The following is a 21,701-nucleotide window of genomic DNA, read 5'->3' as shown; positions in this document are numbered from 1 at the left end:
TAACATTAAAAGCTTAGTCATCTACAGCTAACTTCTGAGTGACTTGCTAAAAGAATATATCTCAAAGTGGATGATTTTGTTTTTTGATAGACCTCTATTTCTGAAAGCATTCATCTCCTGAAGGCAGAGAATGCTAGAGCAGCTGTATTTGGAAGCAAGAGATTCTGGAGCAAACCTCAAAGAAACAGGCAAAACACAAAAGCATTGGTGACCAGGTATTTATTGAGACAAAGAATACAAATTGGTGGCAAATTATTAAAAACAGAATGTTGAATTTTCATTTATAGGCAGGCCATCAGATACTGTTTGTGGATCAAGCCATACTATATAATGAACTGCAAAGAAATACGCACACAGCTTGAGATGAGGAACTTTACCCAGGCAAGCACGTATTGCAAAGATTTTGGCCTTTGGTATGGGCTGGAGGGTGGGAAATGGCAAGTAACTGAAGTATTTGCCAGATTTTAGGAATACTGCTATTATTTAGGAATATTCTTTAAAAGGAACAACAGCCTGTTTTCACAGGGGTAAGTGTAGAATAAAAAAAGTTAATACATTCCCATCAAAAAGCCCTTTATTCCAAAGTAGTTTAATTTTCAACTCCTGTCTTCCTTTTGCTGGAAGTATTTATGCCTAAGTGAAACGCCCAAACAAGTCACTTAAGGGGAAAAAAATCCTTCTTTTAGTTAGAACAATTTTTACCGTCATTTGAAACATTAAAGACTTTTATAAATTTAGACAAAGCCCTCAAATATAATGTTTTTTCAATCCTAAATATTTGGGAGAAACTAGGTGACTGTTTAGGGAGAAAGAAGTAACTTCTGAAGCAGTGCCACATTGAGTACCACACAGGTGCTTTCTCTCTAGCCAGACTCCCTAAAAGCACAGCTTGCTTGCCGCTGCTCCCTCACCTAGCTCAGCCCAGCGTGCATTTAGTATGTCAGACTTTTCTCAAGGTGCAGGAGCCACTCAGGCTGCACATTTCATAACAGGTAGAGTTTCTAGATGCCTAAATTAACCGCATGACCTGTGGTTTTATATACGGTATGTTCACTGAAATAGTATTCTCAGCATAACAACTCCTAATTCTTGTTCCCTTATTATCTTGTAAAAGTGATGAATAACATTAATACTATGAAGACAACTTTCTTTTTGCCTTTTTTAGGCTGTAGAGCTTCAGTATGAGAATTCTGTCTTGACACAGAAAATTCAGCATTTCTGTAAATGAAATATAATAAAGTATACTGAAAAGAGGGAGGCCCCAGCCCCAAGAGAAAAACATGTGGCTCCCCCTTCTTCCCCATTTTGTCATTTTTTCCCCCCCAACTTGGGAATCAAAAATCTCCCTAAGTGCTGAATTCTTAAACAGACTTGGATTTTGTTGTAAAGGCAGACAAAGTAACACTTTTTACTTGATAGGGCTACATAGTGTAACTTGAATCCTGAGAAATGCATCTACATAGATATTAAAGTATAAAACAAACTGGACTACATATTTCCTTTTGTTTTACTGTATAAAAATAGCCTAAGTGGTGAACCATCGAGGAAATTATACATTAAAGGTGTATTCCAGAGCTACATGTCGGAAGGGTACGTTTCAACTCCAGTTCCCAGTCAGGGGCAAAGGGGCTGTATACTCTGATGCTAATGTATACAGTACTAATCGGTAAGTTTATGTAACATTTCCTAATAATTTCTCCTCTAATTTAAGAAGTCAGTGGATGGTTTGGGTTTGTTTACTGTGAAGGACCATAACAAACACTTTCTCTTCCCAGAAACAGGTGAATGAATGATCTGTTTAGTATTTTGACACATTTAACTAATAGGCTTTCTGTGATGGATCTACTATAAAGTTATTTTGAAAAACATTGTTTATGAAAACCATGGTTCATGGTTTATGAAATTTTACAATAAGAAAAGGCATCAAGGACACTGTTAAGGTTTCTATAAACAAATTGAAAATATTCACGTTTTAAATGTCCAAAAAAAGCCCACTTTAAAAACTGATATAGTAATAGCAAATGTATTTGCTGTTAAGACCAAAATAAAGCCTAGACTGATCCTGTAAGCACCCTAGTTATGAACTGTTCAACACAGTTTAGTGTTTTGGGGGAAAACAACAGAGATGCAGAAAATGCCTAAGAAACAAAACTTTTAGTTCAGATATACCTCAGCACAGCTAACTGGGCCATCTAACAAAAAGCACATACACACACTTAAAACTCTACAACTATGCAATCGAAGAATAAATTAAAATGGCAATACACAAAGTGTTACTTAACATTTCCCTCAAAAACATCATCCCTGGCAGGCCCCAAATGAGCTGTTGGCCCACAGAACCAAAGAACTTGGAATAACATCTGGAAATGCTACTCTTCCTTGTTACAGAGAACAGTCCCTAACGGGAAAACTGGTAAGTATTTCACAGGCTACTAGTATTTAATCATGAAATGCTAAGATTATTTAATTCCTTGAACAATATAATAAAAGGAAACTAGTATGTGGATATCCTGTATATAAAGAGAAGTTATATTCAGAACACTGAAAAAGCACTAATACTTTCTTCATGCTGCGCACATACTGGGAATATTGTTTTACAGTAGATATGCAACAGTTTGATAGGACTGCTTTTCCCCACATATTTATGGTTTGATTTAGGGCACTGAAAACACTTGCACATGAGTTTCAATTTAAATTTACAGTGAAAACTTACCCCTCCCCCCAACCCCATTAAAAGCAATCACTAACTTACCTTTTTCTTTAAAAAAACAAAAAAAAATCAAGGATAAGATAGCAATATGACTTAATACTTTTTCATCATCATGCAAAATCTGCCCCCAAATACATGTTTAGGCATTAAGAATAGTTATAAAGTTACATCATTCCTGCAGTAAACTGCAGTACAGATTTTAAAATTTCAAGTCAGGGGACTGCTAGGCCGGCCTCACTTTCCCCTCTCTCTTGCAGCTAACTCACCAGCTCCTGGGATGGGCGCTAAGTGGCTTATCAAATGTGTGTCCCCACTCCCTCCCCGCAAAAAGCAAAGACAAAAGTTTCCTTAAGAAGTGTTAACTAAAAGATGAGTGTGTTCACAAAACACAACTGGACATTTTCCATCATTTTGGGATAAACCAAAATAAGCTTTTAAAGTTTCATTTGGAGATTTCAAAGCTGAAAATGCTTTCAGCAAGTTCTAATACCTTAGATCTTAAGTATATACTGTCCGTTGCTGATTATGACACTACTTGCCTTCAGTTCAATCTAAAAATTTTAACACTTGAACTTAACAGGTTTTTCTTCTGGAGAAGTTCTTTCTTTGACATTCAAGTAAAATCAATACTTTCAGCATAGTCACCTGCATCACACTGGAGCGACTGCTTTAATTTCTAAATCATCAGTTAATGTAACCCAGGGATACTGATGGCCTTGATATATAGTTTAGTCTTGTCATTATTCCAGAGAGTATGGAATTCAGGGCTTTTTGGGGCATCATCTGACCCCATTTCTTTTTACCACAATGGTTCCTGCTACAATGTCATAGGCTGTTCGATTATGCTGAAAAAACAGCAGCGTGATGAAAGCAGGGAAAAAAGAAGCAATAGAAAAATTCTTGATCAAAGCTCGTATAGTGGACCTAAAAAATTAAAGCAAAAAAAAACCAAAAACCAGATAAGTCGTATACCAACTACATATAGATTAATAGTATTCTATCAAGTTCAAGATGTATTTAAAACATATTCAGAGTATAATTAACAGAGTTTTAACCTTTGATAACTGAATTACTTTCAAGCAGCAAAGTATGATCAAACCACCAGGACTAGTTCTAAAGACTTTGTAACATAAAAGTTAGTTCGACTTTAGAACTTACACATGAAAAGCAATAATATGTCTTAGAATGTGAACTAAAAGTTTACAGTATATTTTGACAGAAGACTAGAATAACTATTCCCTTTACTACCCTTTCTCTGGTCACTCAGTACCTCTATACTTTTAGTGTGTTTTCACCATCTTCTAAACTGAGTACACTTACGCAGTCCCATTTTCTACCTTCTGTGAAGAGCACCAGCATTTCAAATTACTGTATTTGTTTATCAGATCTTTCTCTGTGGGCTTCTGTGATTAAGGAAAGCTTTCAACAGTAGCTCAGAATGGAGAATTGTCCTACTAACATTAGATTTCTGCCTTTCGGTGCACTGAACGGTTATAGGATAACACAGCAGCTGAATGTGGGCTCTGAATCCAGACTGCTTGGTTTCAGATTCATTTTCTACCAACTACTAGTTGTGTTACACATCTGTAATAAGAGGGTTATAGTACCTAACTTAAATTAGTTAAACATATGCAATGTTTTTAAAACAGTGCCTGGTTTATGAGGTGCTCAATAAATATTAGCCATTATTGACTCATTAAAAGTAATAGCCAGGATTATGAGAATCACAAAAATGTAAGGAAATTTTGAAGATGTGAGCAAATTCAAGGCTTTTTCTAGAGTCTCTTGTTTAAACAACCCAACTCTGAATCATTCTGGCAGCAATTCCAGCCAGTATCCTGTTTTGCTCAACTGATTACCACCTACTCACCTCCACAACTTCCATTATCACTATCTGTACCTTCCCCCAGAGCCAGATGCCAACAGCTAGCCATGAGTACTGGAAGTATTACAAGCTCTATCACTTAGGAGCAGGATGCACGCATGTATAGCTGTCAAAATTCTTATTGCCTATTCAAGATGGGATAATGACAGGTATTACCAAATGGAAGCTTCAAGGCACAGCAGTAACTAAACTCCAATATCCACAGATCTAGAGAATAATAAAGCTAGGCCTGGAGCACTGATACAGAGAGTAGCCACGCCCAGATCCTCCTCATTATTGTGACCTACAGTTCATAAAATGCTTACCTTTGAAGATATATACTGAAGAGAAGTCTATAATCATTGAAAACATTCAAACTTTGTTTTAAACTTAATAAATGTAAGCCTATTATATGCCATGAAGAACCAACATCCTAAAAATACTTTTATCAAATGGTATAACTTGTGAAAATAATTTTTAAGTACAGTAATCAATACAATTCATAAGTACATAATACATTAAGCTAAAAAAAAGAACTTACGTGGTAATGCTAACATTTGAGGAAGGAATCACTAAAACCCGACTTGGCGCAATAAGCACCGACGTATCGCATGTCACAACTCGAAGCCCTAGCAGGAACTTCCCTGGGGTGGCTCCACCTGCTCCCCAAATGCAAATTATCTAAGGAAAGAAGGATAATTTTATAATAATTTACTGGCTCAACTATACCAACTTTAAAGGTAAATTTTCCTGCCGTATGATTCATGTTTTAAATTTTTCACGTTGGAAAAATTTCATAGAATACTTAAGGGTTAACCTTTTAATGCATTTCTGCAGGTCTCTAACATCTTCAATACCACAAGATATCTACTGTAATATTTCTCTATGACCCATTATATTTTTTAGCAAGTTGCTTCTATGGAAAGATGCATTTCAAGTTCCACAACCAACTTACAATATATTTTTGGACAAGACTGAAATGTATTACAAAGAAATGTATTACAAATGAAAAATGTCTCCATTCTGAAAGTTTTAACTTGGAAAGTATTATGTTAAAGGAAATTTAGAAAAAAATAAAGACATTTGATAAATACATGATTAAAAATAAAAATCTCCACTACTTTTTTGTCTTGGGCTGATAATCTAAAATTAGATTGTTAAATATTAATATTTGCTGAACTCAGCAGCTTACCTCATACAAACAAACTAATAATCTGTATATAAGCGCCACAACCATCATTTTCTGCAAGTCTTCCATTGATGTGTCTTCATCTATTTCTTCTATTATATAATGCATAGCAAACTTAGAGATATCCCTACAAAAAAATAGTTTTCGGTTACAAAGAATGAGTTACCAGAGCAGTTGCATTGATTTCTTTTTCATTAGTGTACATCAAAAACTTTAATTGAAATTATAAACTAATCTTTAGGTTTCAAACTGTAGAGCTTCACAAAACATTCATTAGTTTATTCAACAAACAAGCAGCACTACCCTGAGCAGGCGCTGTACTAGCCCCGGGGATAAAATGGCAAGTGAATTCAACATGGTCTCTGCTTTCACAGAGTTGCTAACCCAGCAGGTAAGGCAGAATAACTAATAATGAAGTGGGAAAAGGGCTATAATAGAGAACCATTGGGTACTTGGAGACACGTACCAGGCACACTTAACTTAGTGGAGCCTTCCCAAAAATGACATTTAAGGTGAGATCTGAAGGATGAAGAGAAGTTGGCCAGACTAAGAAGGGAGAAATTTCAGAGAGAGGGACTAACAAGAGAGAAAGCCTTTAAGCAAGAGTATGATGGAAGCTGTAGGCAGTTCAGTGTGGCTCAAATAACTGTGACAGGTGAGTGATTAAGAAATAAGGGTATTTGTTAAAATATATGAGGACATTAATAAGACTTACCCTGATGGCAATGAGAAACTACTGAAGGATTTTAAGGCAGGAGAGTGGCAGAATCAGATTTTATGATCTCTTTGGTTTTCTATCAGAGACTGAATTGAGATAAAACAGGAGACAGTAATCTGAGATACCAGTTAGAAGACTTGTGTTATAATCCAAGCAAGTGATGGCAGTGACTGGACTTGGGAGAAGCAATGATGAAAAATGAAATTCTGACAGTGAAAAGGAAATGGTATGGGTTGAAGGTTATTCAAGAGACTGAACAGAGTTAGTTGGTACTTGATTGGATGTGTAGGGCATAAGGGAGGGAGAGACAGGGAAGAATCATAGTAACATTCAGGCTCCTGGCAGGGGCCCTGAAATTTAATTACCAGGGTCTGAACTTGACTGTTGCTTACTTCCTTTGTAAATTCTGGGCTTAACTTTTTGTAAGCCCAAATTTCAATCTCTATAAAATGGAGATATTAACCTCTACAGTGGTGGCAAGGTTAAGAATCCATACAAAGGCTAGCCCATGGGAAGTGCTCAGCAAGTGATAACCGCTATTATGATTGTTAATCTGAAAGGAAGATTATGCAAATAAATAGCTCACTTTGCAGTTCACTTGGAACTTGCCTGACAGTATACGCAACCCCATTTGGAAATGCCATCTAGCTGATTATTAATAGTTCATCTACCAAAACCTCTTTATGCCTTTGTGTTTAGATACTCCACTCTGAAAATGACTGTAAGAGAAAAATTTGCAACTGGCCTAAGAAAATAGTGAATAAAATCAAACCAGGATTGGAGGTTCCTTTCACCTACTTTTGATAGGTGAAATTCCCCACATCTTGCAGAATTAAGTATTTTTCTCTCTTTTGTAGTTATTTTTTAAAACCAACAAGAAAGCAAATCCAACAAAGCTCCTATAAAGAAATCACTGACACTGGCACACAGATTATCCATGAAGTCACTTGCAGGCATGAAAAAAAAATTAAAGCAAGATCTCTAGACAGTGGACATTAAAACCCTTCTGCAAATGGCCTTAACTTACTTTATTCCACTGAGGTGCATAATGCTTAAGACAATGGTTGCTTTTATAAAGAAGAGAATAAAGAAATCCACCATCTCTGCCATGAATCTGTGGGCCAAGGATGGAATAACATACTCTCTACCTGTAAATTAAAAAAAAAAAAAAAAGTTAGGAAAACTAATCGTTACACATAGGCCTTGGAACCCAAGCTAGGTAATGAATGTAAAGTCAGGGTACAACTTGCTGATAAAAAAAATTTTATAACTGCAACAATTATTGGTATTGACTTCAATAGGGCATGTTATTAAAACAGCAACGCTACTTCACTATTTACTGAGCAGTTTAAAGCTTGTTTTCACCCCCTTAATGTTTAGAAATGATTTCACAGATACATTTATTTCAAGTACTCAATACATTTCACTAGGGATTCAAATGAGGAGACTCCAGGTGATTACAAGCCTATGACACAAAATTAAACTTTTTAAGCAAAATATCAAGTGTAGACGGTACGAAGTAAATCCCTGAGCCCCTCATCTTACCCCTTATTTAGTTTGTCTTTCTATGTAACAAATCCAGGGATTATCAAGCTGCCATCCTAAATTTTGAATCAAATTCAGGCAACTAGGTCTTGTCCCATATTATCTGTGGCTGGATAAAGTAAACAAAAAGTCTAAATAATACACTAAAAAGTGTAAGTGACTCAGAATATTCTAATTCCCATACAGAAGTAAACAGACAACACACAAGATGAAGCCAAGGCCCAAAGGTTCATAATTCCATTTGCATTCCTGAAAATCTCCTTTAATATCCGTCAGTTCCACTGTCCCTAATTCATAAAACAGTTATCATATTAACTATAGATACTATAGTTAACACATCCATGTCTGGATGCTTTCCAGCATCATCAGTCAAAACTTCCCCTACCCCCAAGCCGGGTTTGCCGTCTGAGAGTGAATTAAGCTTCGGATCTCACTCCACACCGTGGAGACGAAGGCTAAGGGGACGCTTTGAGGGGCAAAGACTTCTTTGCACGTGGAAACCACCAGACCGGGGGGCCAGGGAACCGATTCGGAGCGCTAGGTCTAAGGGGAGGCGCGCGCAGGGCCGCGCTGTACACCCTGCGAGCTGACAGACGCGCAGAAGCCGCGGCGAGCGCGGCGGCGGTGACAGCGGAGAGGGGCCCGCCGGCCCCGCCCCCAGGTCGCTCCCCGAAGAGCCTCTCACCTGCCTGCCGCCCGGTCTCGCTCGGGGCTCGCGAGGCAGCTGCGGGTCCTACCCTCGTCGCGGGGGCTGCCCGGGCCGGCGGCTGCACGTGAGGCGCGCGGGCTCCCGGGCCGGCGACCGGAGCCGAGGCGGTGAGGCCGGCGGAGGCCGGCGGCTCGGGCCCGGCGGCCGCGGCGCTCAGGAAGTAGAAGGGGTTGTAATAGCCCAGCTGCAGGGGCGGCGGCCCGGAGGCCGGGGCAGCGGCGGCGCCGGCGCCCGCGAGGTAGCTGGGCGCGGGCGGCTGGGGGCTGCAGTAGGCGGGGAAGGCGGCCAGGCCGCTGTGCCAGGTGAGGTAGCCGCAGTAGGACTGCCACAGCCACTCGTGCACCTGCCGGGAGTACTCTCGGGCGCTCAGCCGCGCCGGCTTCTCCCGCGGCGCCGCCGCCTCGGGCGCCTCGCAGCCTGCCGGTGCCTGCGTGCCAGGGCCGGAGCCCGCCTCCCTGCCATTCTCGGGCTCGCGCGGCGGCTCCGACTCCTCGGTGGCGGCCGCGGGGGGACCGAGGCCCGGGGCTGGGGGCCGGCCCGGAGCCTGGGGTTCGGCCTGCGGCCCGTCCCGGGGCCGTGGGGCGGCGGCGGGAAGGCCTCTTCGGGAAGGAACGGGCTCGTGGTCCCCTCCGCCGTCGTCCTGCCCGGGAGGGCGGCCTCGGGCTTTCTCCGGCCCCTCCGCCATCGTCGCCTCAGCAGCACGCTCGGCGGTCCTGTCACTGCGCCGTCTCACTCCCCCACTGGCCCCTCCCCAACCGCCCGGTAGCCACCGCCGCAGCCGCAGGCGTCAACAATTCGCCACCGGAAGCGGAAACCCACCCCCTCGTCGGCGTCGCCGGCGAGGGGCGGAGCCAGGAGGCGGGGCGTGAGAGTGGGCCTTGGTGCTCAGAGCCGTGGGAGGCAGGAGGACTCCTCTTCGGCTGGGCGTGGGCTTATCGCTTGAGGGGCCCAGACCACCACCCGTCCCCCAGACACACACCTCTTGTGGTTTTAATCAAGTTGGAGGCCCGAGGCTTCTCCAGATAATCTCACGGGATGTGGACTCAGGCTGCTCCAGGAGAAAGAGCTGATGGAAGAAGAAGATTTCAGAGAGAGGTCCCAGGGCTCGGCGCCGCCTTTTCTGTTTGGGACCGCGACAGTTTTGGTCTCTAGGCACAGGGCTTGTTACTTGTTTCCGCCTGCGTTCATTCCAGTTAACTGGTCCTCGCCCATCTGTACTCAAGGTGATATGAGGCATATCCCCTTAGAGGATAAGAAATTAATAACCAAACCATACTGGGATCTATCAAGATAGTATGGCTCAGCGGCAGAGATCTTGATTGTAAGAGAAAAGAGGAGTTATGTTGATTTAAGAGCTAGACTCTGTCCTTATCCTGGAGCTGACCTGTGTCCATAATATCTTACTCTCCACTGCTGCAGACACAAGCCTACTTCAGCAAAATTGTGCCTTTCCTCAGACCCGTTATCTCAACCTTTGGTGCCTGCCTTTTATTTTCTGTTAAGGCAAGGCCCCGTTCATATCCCAGGGCTTTGGAGCCTCCTCTGAGTACAGAAGCCCAGGCACGATTTCCCCTTCCTCTGAATTATATATGGCACCTTACATATGTATAGTTTAATACACCTTCCTATGTCCTTAAGTTGGTTAAGTGATAGGAATATATCTTTGTATCCCCAGTCCCATACAGGAGATCTACAGGGGCCAGGTATCGTGGGTTATACTTGTTAACAATGATTCCCATAATCACTCTTGACTTTGCTCTGGGAGATGAAAGTAAAAGGCTTAACTTTTGCCCTGAAGGAGCTAATGATTTGGTTAAAGGGAAAGACTTTCATGAAACACTCGAAGACCTATTTAAGACAATACCAATATAATATGAGTCCAAAATAAGGGAAAGATAATGGTGGCCTATTGCTAGAAAGGTTGCCCTTACAGATGTGATTTTAAAACTCAACTCCGGGACTTCCCTGGTGGTGCAGCAGTTAAGAATTTGCCTGTCAATGCAGGGGACATGGGTTGGATCCCTGGTCCGGGAAGATCCCATTATGACGTGGAGCAATGAAGCCCACGAGCCGCAACTACTGAGCCCACGCACTGCAATTACTGAACCCGGCACTTCTAAAGGCCGTGCTCCACAACAAGAGAAGCCACCGCAATGAGAAGCCCACGCACCGCAATGAAGAGTAGCCCCTGCTCACCGCAACTAGAGAAAGCCTACACGCAGCAACGAAGACCCAACACACCCAAAAATTAAAAAAAAAAAAATCAACTGTGAAAAAGTTGTAACACTTAAACATGCATTCCAAGTTTGGGTCGGGGAGGAAGGAGAAGCAGGAACAAATAAATGAAGACGGCATGGAATGAGTGTAAATATTGTGGTTATTGGAGACACTGGTCTTTGTTTTGCATACCACTGATTAGGTAGCACCTGGCATAGTGCCACTCACATAGCAGACATTTATATTTATCAGTATTCTTTGCTGCAGTTATCAGAAATCCAATTGTAACTGATTTAAGAGAGAAAAAGTAAATGAATTTATTGACTTGCATAGAAAGTTCAGGAGTAGTTTAGGTTTCAAGGATATCTAGTTACAGATAATCATAACAGCTTCAGGAATCACCTGTTTTTCTTTGACTTCGCTTTTGAGAGAGTAAGAGTGTTTCTGTTTCAGTGATAAACCTAATTCTAACTGGCTTAAGCAAAAATAAAATTATTGCCTTTTGTAATCAACAAATTCAGAGGTTCTACATTATAAGAAGGTTCAACAGTACATCTAATAGACATTCCAAAAGAGAGAAAAAGAAATAATGGCCAATAATTTTCTAGAATTGAAGGAAGATGACTCTTTACATTGAAGAAGCACATCAAGTCTTAGGAAAATAACATATACATATAACACATATATGATAAATATAAGCAAAGAGAAAAATAATGATCTTAACTAGCAGCAGTTAAAACGTAACCTGACTAGAAAGAAATGACATTTAGACTGGAAGCCATATTGTCAAAAGTAAAAATATGCCAAAGATAGTGGAACATATATAGTACAGAGTATATATATATGTGTATATATATATATATATGTGTATATATATATATATATATATAAATAACCTGGACAACGTAGTAAATCATCACTCAAGAATGAGGATGTGATGTAATGCACCACTGCTAATCCAAACAACACCCTGATCAACCCTAGTCCTTTCCCATCAAACTCAGCCAAGGACTGAAGTCTCAGGGATATAAAAAGGGAAGTATTCATGAGTCAAAAATATAAATGGATTCTGGAAAGAGGGCAGTACGTGAATCTTGAATCTCCATGAATCACCACATCAAAACAGACTGTATAGTGAAACCAAAAATGCATGAGGCAACATTTACAACTAAACTAGGTAACAGATAACTCCACAAACCCCAAAATACAAGTGTGGGATCAAACCACAAATGCAAAATTGCATAGTGTTAATGCCGAAAAAAATCAGATAAAAACTGTGAAGATATTAAGAAAATTATATAAGACATGAAAGAAAAATCAGAATAGGGACTTCCCTGGTGGTCCAGTGGTTAAGACTCCATGCTCCCAATGCAGGGTGCACGGGTTCCATCCCTGGTCAGGGAACTAAGGTCCCGCATGATGCGGCAAAAAAAAAAAATCAGAATTAAAAATACCTCAGAAATAAAGTAACAACTTGGGAAAGAATTAGAAGTAAGAGAAAAAGTGGTTTCAGAAAATACTGAACTAGAAGGAACACAGGAGTAAATACAGATGGTGCCCAAGAGAACTAGAATTTGAAAATGAGATTTTTAAATAAATATAGAAACAGAAATGATTTTAGAGAAAAGATAAATATTGAAGATAGGTAAAGAAGATCCAGTGTACGGATTAAGAGTTCTTGATAAAGAAAACCAAAGCTAGCTAACAGAATACAACGCATAATTCAAGAGAACTTTTCCTGAAGTAAAATACATATATTCTATTTATATATATTCACATATATATTCATATATACATTTACATATATATTCGAAACCTCACACTGAAAGAGTATACTGTGTGCCCCTGAAAGCACTGAGCGTGAACAAGATGTATTCTAGTCAGTAAAATTACTAGACTTTACGTTTTGAAAAATGGTCATTTAGGCCAAAAAAAATTTATGAGAGAAAATTGGATTACCACAAGACTTCAACATTAACACTTTATGTGAGGAGAAAATGGTGAAACATTTAAAATATTCAAAGAAAGAAAATGAGAACCAAGTACCCTGTATCCATCAAAACTGACTTGAAAGTATAAAAGCCTTGGGGCTTCCCTGGTGACGCAGGGGTTGAGAGTCTGCCTGCCGATGCAGGGGACACGGGTTCGTGCCACGGTCCAGGAAGATCCCACATGCCGTGGAGCGGCTGGGCCCGTGAGCCATGGCCGCTGAGCCTGCGCGTCCGGAGCCTGTGCTCCGCAACGGGAGAGGCCACAGCAGTGAGAGGCCCGCGTACCACCAAAAAAAAAAAAAAAGTATAAAAGCCTATTGGTTATCAAAATGAAAGGGCTCAGACTGTTACTTGAGTGCTTCCTGAGGGGTGAAGCTTGGCAACAAAATTACTGACAGTGACAGAAAGACAGTTAGTGAAACTTTCAATATTACTTGTAGAACTAAGACTACATGAGGCTTTGTTTCAGTCAGGGTCAAGAGAAAGAAACTACACAATAATTTGAACAGAGGACATTTACTATGAATATTAATGGAATTGGAATAAAGGGAGGCTGACTAGCAAAAGGCAAAGAGAATTCTTACCATATAGGAACAGTAGATACAGGGAACAGCCACCACTCCTGAACTGAAATAGAATGGCCAAGAAGCACCCTTGCCCCCATGCCCCATCCACCTCCTTGTTGGAGAGGGCATGACTGTGGCTCCCTGCTGTGGCCTCAGTGCGCCCCGTTAGAAATCCTCTCTGGAGTTCTTGGAGAACTAGCCACAGCAAGGTGACTTTATCAGAATTCACCGCAGAGTGCCCAGAGAAGCCACGTACAGGAAGGTGCTATACCAGCAGCACACCACTTCATGAAGCCATCTAAAAACGGTGTACTGGGGGAAGCTGCCCTGGGAAGCTGCCGCTTGTTGTTGGCTACTGGGCGCTGCTGAAAGGAACCACGCACTCTGCAGGAGCCCAGGGAGATAAAGTACAGGAGAATCAGAAAGAGAAGCCTCTTCCTCCTCCAGTGCCTCCCCGCCCCTACTCCGGCCCCGCCCCCTCCTTGCAACAGTACCTTCTGCTAACAAAGCCTAACATTAAACCAGCTGATATGGGAGAAGTATTTATAGAGTTCAGCTCCATTATTGCACAGCAAACAAAGATTTGGAGCTGAGAGCCACAAAAAGTATAATCTGAGATGGATTTGTATTCTGAAATATTGGTACAAAATTACTGTAAAACTGGAAAGGAGTTTGGGAGGAGCATCGACAAAAATTTAACTTTTCAGTATATTGATGGTGGCAATATTAGTATTTTGAGAATGTATGTTTAATATGGGGTAAAATGAGTAATTATCATTAGTATGAACTATCTATCTAGTTTCCTGCATCTTTTCAGTAGCAATGCTCATTCTTATCATCTGGAGTGTGGTTTTGAAATACCAAGTCCCACTTAAAGAAACAAAGGCTACTTGGAGAAATGGGTGATTCTTGATCTGGGGTAGGAAATGTATAGAATGAGCATAAAATATCTTGACATACTGAAGAGCAGAGGAACTATTAAAGACTTCTAGGGTCATGTCCAAAGGACCCAGGAGCCAACTTGAAGAGGCTCCCCATTGGCCAAAGATGGGACAATTTGAGTTTCAATAAGGGTAATAATTAGAATGGACTGAAACCCATTAAATAAGTTTAAATACATAAATTCATAATAATAATGTAGTCTTACCAGAGGGATTAAACCTGAATCTGATCAAGTTGAATCTGATCAACTGCCAATTTACAGGAAATAGAGGACAAAGACACATTGAAAACGCCATGAGTGTGCAATCTGCAAAATCCAGACTGTGGGGAACCCTGCAATCAGACAGCTGAGTTCAACAGATAAATTGTAAGAAAAGGAAGGGAGAGAACCAATAGATTAAAGGAGACTTAAAAGACATCAAATTATCCTAAACGATACATTAGAACAGTTAGACTAATTGATATTTTCAGGACACTAAAATCTGTAACAAGACAAGGATGCCCACTCTCACCACTTCTATTCAACATAGTATTGGAAGTCCTAGCCACAGCAATCAGGAAAAGAAATAAAAGGCATCCACATTGGAAGGGAAGAGGTAAATTTGTCATTATATGCAGATGACAGGATACGATATATAGAAAACCTTAAGACGCCACACAGACACTACTAGAACCGATAAACGAATTCATCAAGGTAGGAGGATACAAGGTTAACATATAGAAATCAGTTGCAGTTCTTTACATTAACAATGAAATATCAGAAAGGGAATGTAAAAAACCAATCCCTTTTAAAATCGCGTCAAAAAATAAAATACTTAGGAGTAAACCTGACCAAGGAGGTGAAAGACTTATATTATGCTGAGAACTATAAAATATTAATAAAGGAAATTGAAGATGACTCAAAGAAATGGAAAGATATCCTATGCTCTTATATTGGAAGAATTAATATTGTTGAAATGGCCATACTACCCAAAGCAATCTACAGATTTAGTGTGATTCTTACCAAATTACCCATGACATTTTTCACAGATCTAGAAAAAATAATCCTGGGCTTCCCTGGTGGCACAGTGGTTGAGAGTCCGCCTGCTGATGCAGGGGACACGGGTTCGTGTCCCGGTCTGGGAAGATCCCACATGCCGCGGAGTGGCTAGGCCCATGAGCCATGGCCACTGAGCCTGCACGTCCGGAGCCTGTGCTCCGCAATGGGAGAGGCCACAACAGTGAGAGGCCCGAGTATCACAAAAAAATAAATAAATTAAAAAAATAATAATCCTAAAACTTATATGGAACCATAAAAGACCCAGATTCGCCAAAGCAATCCTGAGGAAAAAGAAAAAAGCAGGAGGCATAACCCTCCCAGACTTTAGACAATATTACAAAGCTAACAGTAACCAAAACAGCGTGGTATTTGTACAAAAACAGATACATGGATAAATGGAACAGAATAGAGAGCCCAAAAACAAACACACACACACACATATAGTCAATTACTTTGACAAAGGAGGCAAGAATACACAAAGGAGAAGAGATAGTCTCTTCAGCAAGTGGTGTTGGAAAAGTTGGACAGCCACATGTAAATCAATGACATTAGAACACACCCTCCTCCCACCATACACAAAAATAAACTCTAAATGGCTTAAAGACTTAAATATAAGACACGACACCATAAAACTCCTAGAAGAGAACATAGGCAAAACATTCTCTGACATAGATCGTACCAATATTTTCTTAGGTCAGTCTCCCAAGGCAATAGAAATAGAAACAAAATTTTAAAAATGGGACCTAATCAAACTTACAAGCTTTTGCACAGCAAAGGAAACCATAAATTAAATAAAAAGACAACCTACAGGCTGGGAGAAAATATTTGCAAATGATGCAACTGACAAGGACTTAATTTCCAAAATATTAAAAGCGCTCATATGACTCACTATCAAAAAACAAACAACCCAATCAAAAAATGGGCAGAAAACCTAAATAGACATTTTCCCAAAGAAGACATACAGATGGCCAACAGGCACATGAAAAGATGCTTAACGTCACTAATTATTAGAGAAATGCAAATCAAAACTACAAGGAGGTACCATCTCACAGGGTCAGAATGGCCATTATTAAAAAGTCTACATATATGAAATTCTGGACAGGGTGCAGGGAAAAGGAAACCCTCCTATACTGTTGGTGGGAATGTAAATGGGTGCAGCCACTATGGAAAACAGTATGGAGGTTCCTCAAAAGGCTAAAAAGAGTTACCATATGATCCAGCAATTCCACTCCTGGGCGTATATCTGGACAAAGCTATAATTCAAAAAGAAACATGCACCCCGATGTTCATAGCAGCACTGTTCACAATAGCCAAGACGTGGAAACAACCTAAATGTCCATTGACAGATGAGTGGACGAAGATGTGGTACATATACACAATGGAATACTACTCCCCCTTGTGGTTGCCAAGGGGAAGGGTGTGTAGGGGAGGGAAGGGACGGGAGTTTGGGACGAGCAGATGCGAACCATTATGTATGTAGGATGGATAAACAAGTGTCTGTATGGCATAGGGAACTGTATTCATTATCCTGTGATAAAACATAATGGAAAAGACTACGAAAAAGAATGTATATATGTCTAACTGAATCACTTCGCTGTACAGCAGAAATTAACACGTTATAAATCAACTATACTTCAATTAAGTATTTTTTAAAAGACATCAAATTAAAGAGTAAGGCTATATTATAGTGTCTAGAGGTACACTTAAAGACATTTTTAAAAGTGGTGATTATCAAAGTCAAGATAGTGATTACTTTTGGGGGAGGCAGGGGGTTTGTGATTGTAATGGAGAACACAGGCTTCTGGTGTGACTGACAAAACTCTTGATTTGGGAAGTGCATACAAGTGTGTTCACCTTGTAATCAACCATCTGTTTATTAACCAAGATGTTAATGAAACATTTTAACCAAGCTGTTAATGAAAGTGACAAAAATGGAGAATTTTTCACTCAAACACCTAAACTCTAAAGGGTATATACTTTAGTAAGAGGGAAATGGAACTCAAAAGCAAGGAATGAGATGCAAAAAGAAATGACTTTGAGTAAATTAGATCCTGAAAGAATATAATTCCTGAGTTAAATGAATTTGAGAAAGAGAGTCTGGAAAAGCATAGTGAATTGACCACATTCACTCATTTTCTTTCCAAAACACCCACTGAAGTGAAACAAAGGAATAGTTATAAACTGACAAGGTGGCTGCAGTTTTGCAAGACAGTAGGTCATTGATTTGAGGAGAGGCTCAGAACCTGAAGGTATAAGGTACTTTGGGAAGTGGAAAGTGCCTACAGGAAGCTGATGAGTAAAAATCTGTATGCTGAATAGTGACTCCTTATCCCCCACTTTCTTCCCATTCCTCTTTTTGAAATTCCATCAGCCAAAGCCATGCCTCCTAAACTAGATATTGGAGTATTATTCTTTCGAGAAACTGAATGGTCCCAGAGAAAGCCTTCTATATGTTGCCATTTGGAGGCCAAGAGCAAAAAATTTGGTTTACCAGCTTATCACTCTCACCTGAAACCTATTAGTATATAAAAATAAGTGTAGAAAGAAGTCACCCCAAACAAACCTATTAGTCCCCCAAACAAAAGTGAAATCTATAAATATGAATTGCAGAGAATAATATTGATGAGTATTTGACAATTAAAAAAATAGTTGGATAGGTATACAGAAAACCAAACAAATTTTTAAAAGAAAGGCAATCATTAATACCGGGAAAAGCAAGCCTTTCTGTGTTACCCTAAAAGGGGTCCATATGGCATTGTTCTGAGTTCCCATCTTAACTCAAAAGGAAACTATCACAATGTCCAGAGCCCCCGATAGCCTGAAAATGAAGGAGGAGGGTGTCCTCAAATTCCTTGCAGCAGGAACCTACCTTGGTGGCATCAACCTTGACTTCCGAATGGAATACAGCATCTGTTACCGAATCGGGTTCATTTTGCGGGATGTGCAGCAAGCCGAAACGCTGAGACACTGCAGTTTGCAGCCAAGAGAGGGTTTATTCACAGGGCAACCAAGTGAGGATACGAGGATATGGGCGGACAAATCTCAAAACCGCCTCCCTGAAGGGGAGCAGGGCGGTCTGAGGCGTGGGGAGAGTCGGGAAAGGTGATTAGAAAAAGGTGCGGTAATCGTCGTTCTGCGCAGGCGTAATAAGCTACAGGCCTCCCCACGTTCCAATGACGAGGCACTCAGCACAATCTGAGGGTGGAGTCTTCAGCCCTCTGATGTCAAAGGTCACCGAGGGGGCACTCGTGCATGCCCTGTTGGAGGGTGGGTGGTCCTAACCAAGTTTAATCAGCTCAGATGGAACTAGACACAGCTGACTCCAAGTCCCAAGTTAGGCTACCTGCTGCTTGGAGGACATGCAATTAAAATAACCTTGATTAGTGAAGGCAGATGAAATGTATTTAACTCATGATTACCTATGGTTTCACATCTACGTCATAAATCTGAAGAGAACCTGGGAGAAGCTTCTCCTGGCAGCTTTTGCTGTTGTTGCCATTGAAAACCTGGCTGATGTCAGTGTCACGTGAAATACTCCAGGAGTACCGGCCAGTGAGCTGTGCTGAAGTTTGCTGCTGCCACTGGAGCCACTCCTCTTCCTGGCTGCTTCACTCCTGGGACCTTCACTGGCCAGATGCGAGCGGCTTTCTGACTTCTAGTGGTTACTGATCCCAGGGTTGACCACCAGCCTCTCACAGAGGCGTCTTATGTTAACCTGCCTACCACGGCTCTGTATAACAGACACTCCTCTGTGCTGTGTGGACACGGCCGCACCGCGCACCAGCGGGAGAACTCACTCAGCCGGTCTGATGTAGTGGATGCTGCTTCAGGAAGTTCTGCACATGTACAGCACCATCTCCTGTGACCACCCCTGGGAAGTCAGGCCTGATCATTACTTCTACAGAGATCCTGAGGAGAGTGAAAAGGAAGAGCAGGCTGCTGCTGAAAAGGCCGGGACCCAGGGAGAATTTCAGGGGGAATGGACCGCTCCAGATTCTGAGTTGACTGCTACTCAACCTGAGGTCACAGACTGGTCTGAAGGAGCACAGGTGCCCCCGAGTCTGTCTAGCAGTTTCCTGCTGAGGACTGGAGCGCTCAGCTGGCCACCAAAGACTGGTCTGCAGCTCCCGCCACTCAGACCACTGAATGGGAAGGAGCAACCACTGAGGGGTCTTAAGCTGTTCTACAGACCAGCTTAAGACTATTTCTTAAATAGAAAATGGAAATAAGGGTGATGGAAAATAAACAGTTAAATAACAGAATAGCAAAAAAAAAAAAAAAAAAAGGCTCAGGAAAGGAAACATTAATCATAATTACTACTTGGCTTATCATTGAATAATATTTACAGAGTCATAATAATATCAATACTATTATTTTAACCAAAATTTGTGATGTATTTACTATGAGAGAACAGAGGAAGAGAGAGAATAGAGGAAGTGGGGGAAGAGATAAGTCGGCTAAATGCTGATCTCCTTATTAATACAAGTCAATAGTTGACATCTAAAACTGATATATAAAAAAATCAAAGAAAAAAAAATCAAAGTAAACATATTCTTTAGAAATACGGAAGCAATGAGGTACCACATCACACCAATCAGAATGGCCATCATTAAAAATCTATAAATAACAAATGCTGTAGAGGGTGTAGAAAAGGGGACCCTCCTACATTGTTGATGGGAATGTAAGTTGGTACAGCCACTATGGAAAACAGTATGGAGGTTCCTCAGAAAACTAAAAATAGAATTACCATATGATCCAGCAATCCCACTCCTGGGCATATACCCAGACAAAACTATAATTCAAAAAGATACATGCACCCTTATGTTCATGGCAACACTACTCACAATAGCTAAGACATGGAAACAACCTTAATGCCCATCAACAGATGAATGGATAAAGAAGATGTGGTATATATATACAATGGAATATTACTCAGCCATAAAAAAGAACAAAATAATGCCATTTGCAGCAACATGGTTGGACCTAGAGATTATCATACTAAATGAAGTAAGTCAGAAAGAGGACAAATACCATATGTTATCACTTATAAGTGGAATCTAAAATATGCCACAAATGAACCTGTCTACAAACCAGAATCATGGACATAGAGAACAGACTGGTGGTTGCCAAGTGGGAGGGGATTGGAGGAGGGATGGAGTGGGAGGTTGGGGTGAGCAGATGTAAGCTTTTATATGTAGAATGGATAAATGACAAGGTCCAACTGTATAGCACAGAGAACTATATTCAATATCCTACGATAAACCATAATGGAAAAGAATATAAAAAAAGGAATGTATATGTATGTACAACTGAATCACTTTGCTGTACAGTAGTAATTAACACAACACTGCAAATCAACTATACTGCAAAAAAATTTTTTAAATACAGAAGCAAACGTCAGATGAAATAGCCAAAAGAATGGAAGGTACATAGGGTCACCTTCGTGGAAACTAAATGAAGGCCCCCCTTCTCCAAGACACATAAACCTGTAAGAAAGTTATTTTAATATCTTGATTTTGTAAAAGCAAAACCAAAAACGCTATCGGACTTCCCTTGTGGTCCAGTGGTTAAGACTCCACGGGGGCTGGGGTTCGATCCCTGGTTGGGGAAGTTCTGCATGCCACGCAGTGCGGCCAAAAAGGAAAAACAAACAAAACAAACAGACAAAAAATCACTGCCATTTGCAAGAAAATAATGTCTGTGCTGTTAATACACCTGCAAGGGTTACGCAGTGAACTCCCTCCACAGCAACAAGCCTGCTTCCAGGGAGCAGAATGGGGTCTGCAGTGGGGAAAGGTGGGGCAGAGTATTTCCAGTTTTCGTCTACAGTTTGATTTTTTTAAACTATGTATATCTATTACTCTGATGGGGAAGAAAGAAAAAGTGAAGGGAGGGGCTGGCTTCAGGTATGGCTAAATAGAGAGGATTCAAGTAATGTCATCAGGATCTGGATTCTCCCAGCAACGCAAGCGCTCCTGTTAGGATCAAAAGATTGCTTCAGCCTTTACTTTCTCTCTGTGTTCCTAGTCTTGAGAAGGAGTGAGCTTTCTAGGGGTGAAAAGTTGTGGGTCGATACATGGAGCCTGGACCAGTTAAGTGGCAGGGAAGTCACTGAAAACAAGACAACAGCAGCAGGAAAGAACATTAACAGAGTCAAATAGGAAGAGAAGATTCAAAAAAAGGAGAACGTTTAAAATATAGCAGAAAAGTC

At 40.9% G+C, this 21,701-nt stretch overlaps 1 protein-coding gene and 1 pseudogene across 2 annotated transcripts; one reads left to right on the top strand and one right to left on the bottom strand.

The window, feature by feature from the left end:
• Positions 1 to 204: 204 nt before the first annotated feature.
• On the bottom strand, positions 205 to 9,516 carry FAM8A1 (family with sequence similarity 8 member A1). Of its 2 annotated transcripts, none has more exons than XM_022586732.3 (5): positions 8,712 to 9,513; positions 7,509 to 7,629; positions 5,767 to 5,890; positions 5,116 to 5,255; positions 205 to 3,634 (listed from the first exon to the last, which is right to left on the bottom strand). In XM_022586732.3, exons 1-5 carry the CDS (start codon positions 9,418 to 9,420, stop codon positions 3,490 to 3,492), a joined length of 1,239 nt encoding a protein of 412 aa, XP_022442440.2. In that variant the 5' UTR covers positions 9,421 to 9,513; the 3' UTR covers positions 205 to 3,489. The 2 variants fall into 2 exon arrangements, with proteins under 2 accessions (XP_022442440.2, XP_022442441.2); XM_022586733.2 differs by lacking the exon at positions 205 to 3,634 and adding an exon at positions 3,641 to 4,720 and having other exon boundaries at positions 8,712 to 9,516.
• An 8,980-nt stretch (positions 9,517 to 18,496) lies between these two features.
• Positions 18,497 to 20,253, top strand: LOC111181286 (small ribosomal subunit protein uS2B pseudogene; annotated as a pseudogene).
• The last annotated feature ends 1,448 nt before the right edge of the window (positions 20,254 to 21,701 follow it).

This window comes from Delphinapterus leucas, chromosome 10 (genome assembly GCF_059928025.1).
Source record: "Delphinapterus leucas isolate spDelLeu-1000000601 "Yukka" chromosome 10, BTC_Dleu_Yukka2, whole genome shotgun sequence".
NCBI lineage: Eukaryota > Metazoa > Chordata > Mammalia > Artiodactyla > Monodontidae > Delphinapterus > Delphinapterus leucas.
The sequence above is the reverse complement of the archived record's forward strand: the minus strand, read 5'-3'. Positions and strand labels throughout refer to the sequence as shown.

Coding starts and splice junctions, on each gene's coding strand:
- FAM8A1 (XM_022586732.3), bottom strand. CDS start 9,420: ATGGCGGAGGGGCCGGAGAAAGCCCGAGGCCGCCCTCCCGGGCAGGAC. Junction 5,891..7,508: donor ATGCACCTCAGTGGAATAAA/GTAAGTTAAGGC, acceptor ATTTTTTTGTAG/GGATATCTCTAAGTTTGCTA. Junction 5,256..5,766: donor TATTAGTTTGTTTGTATGAG/GTAAGCTGCTGA, acceptor TTCTTTCCTTAG/ATAATTTGCATTTGGGGAGC.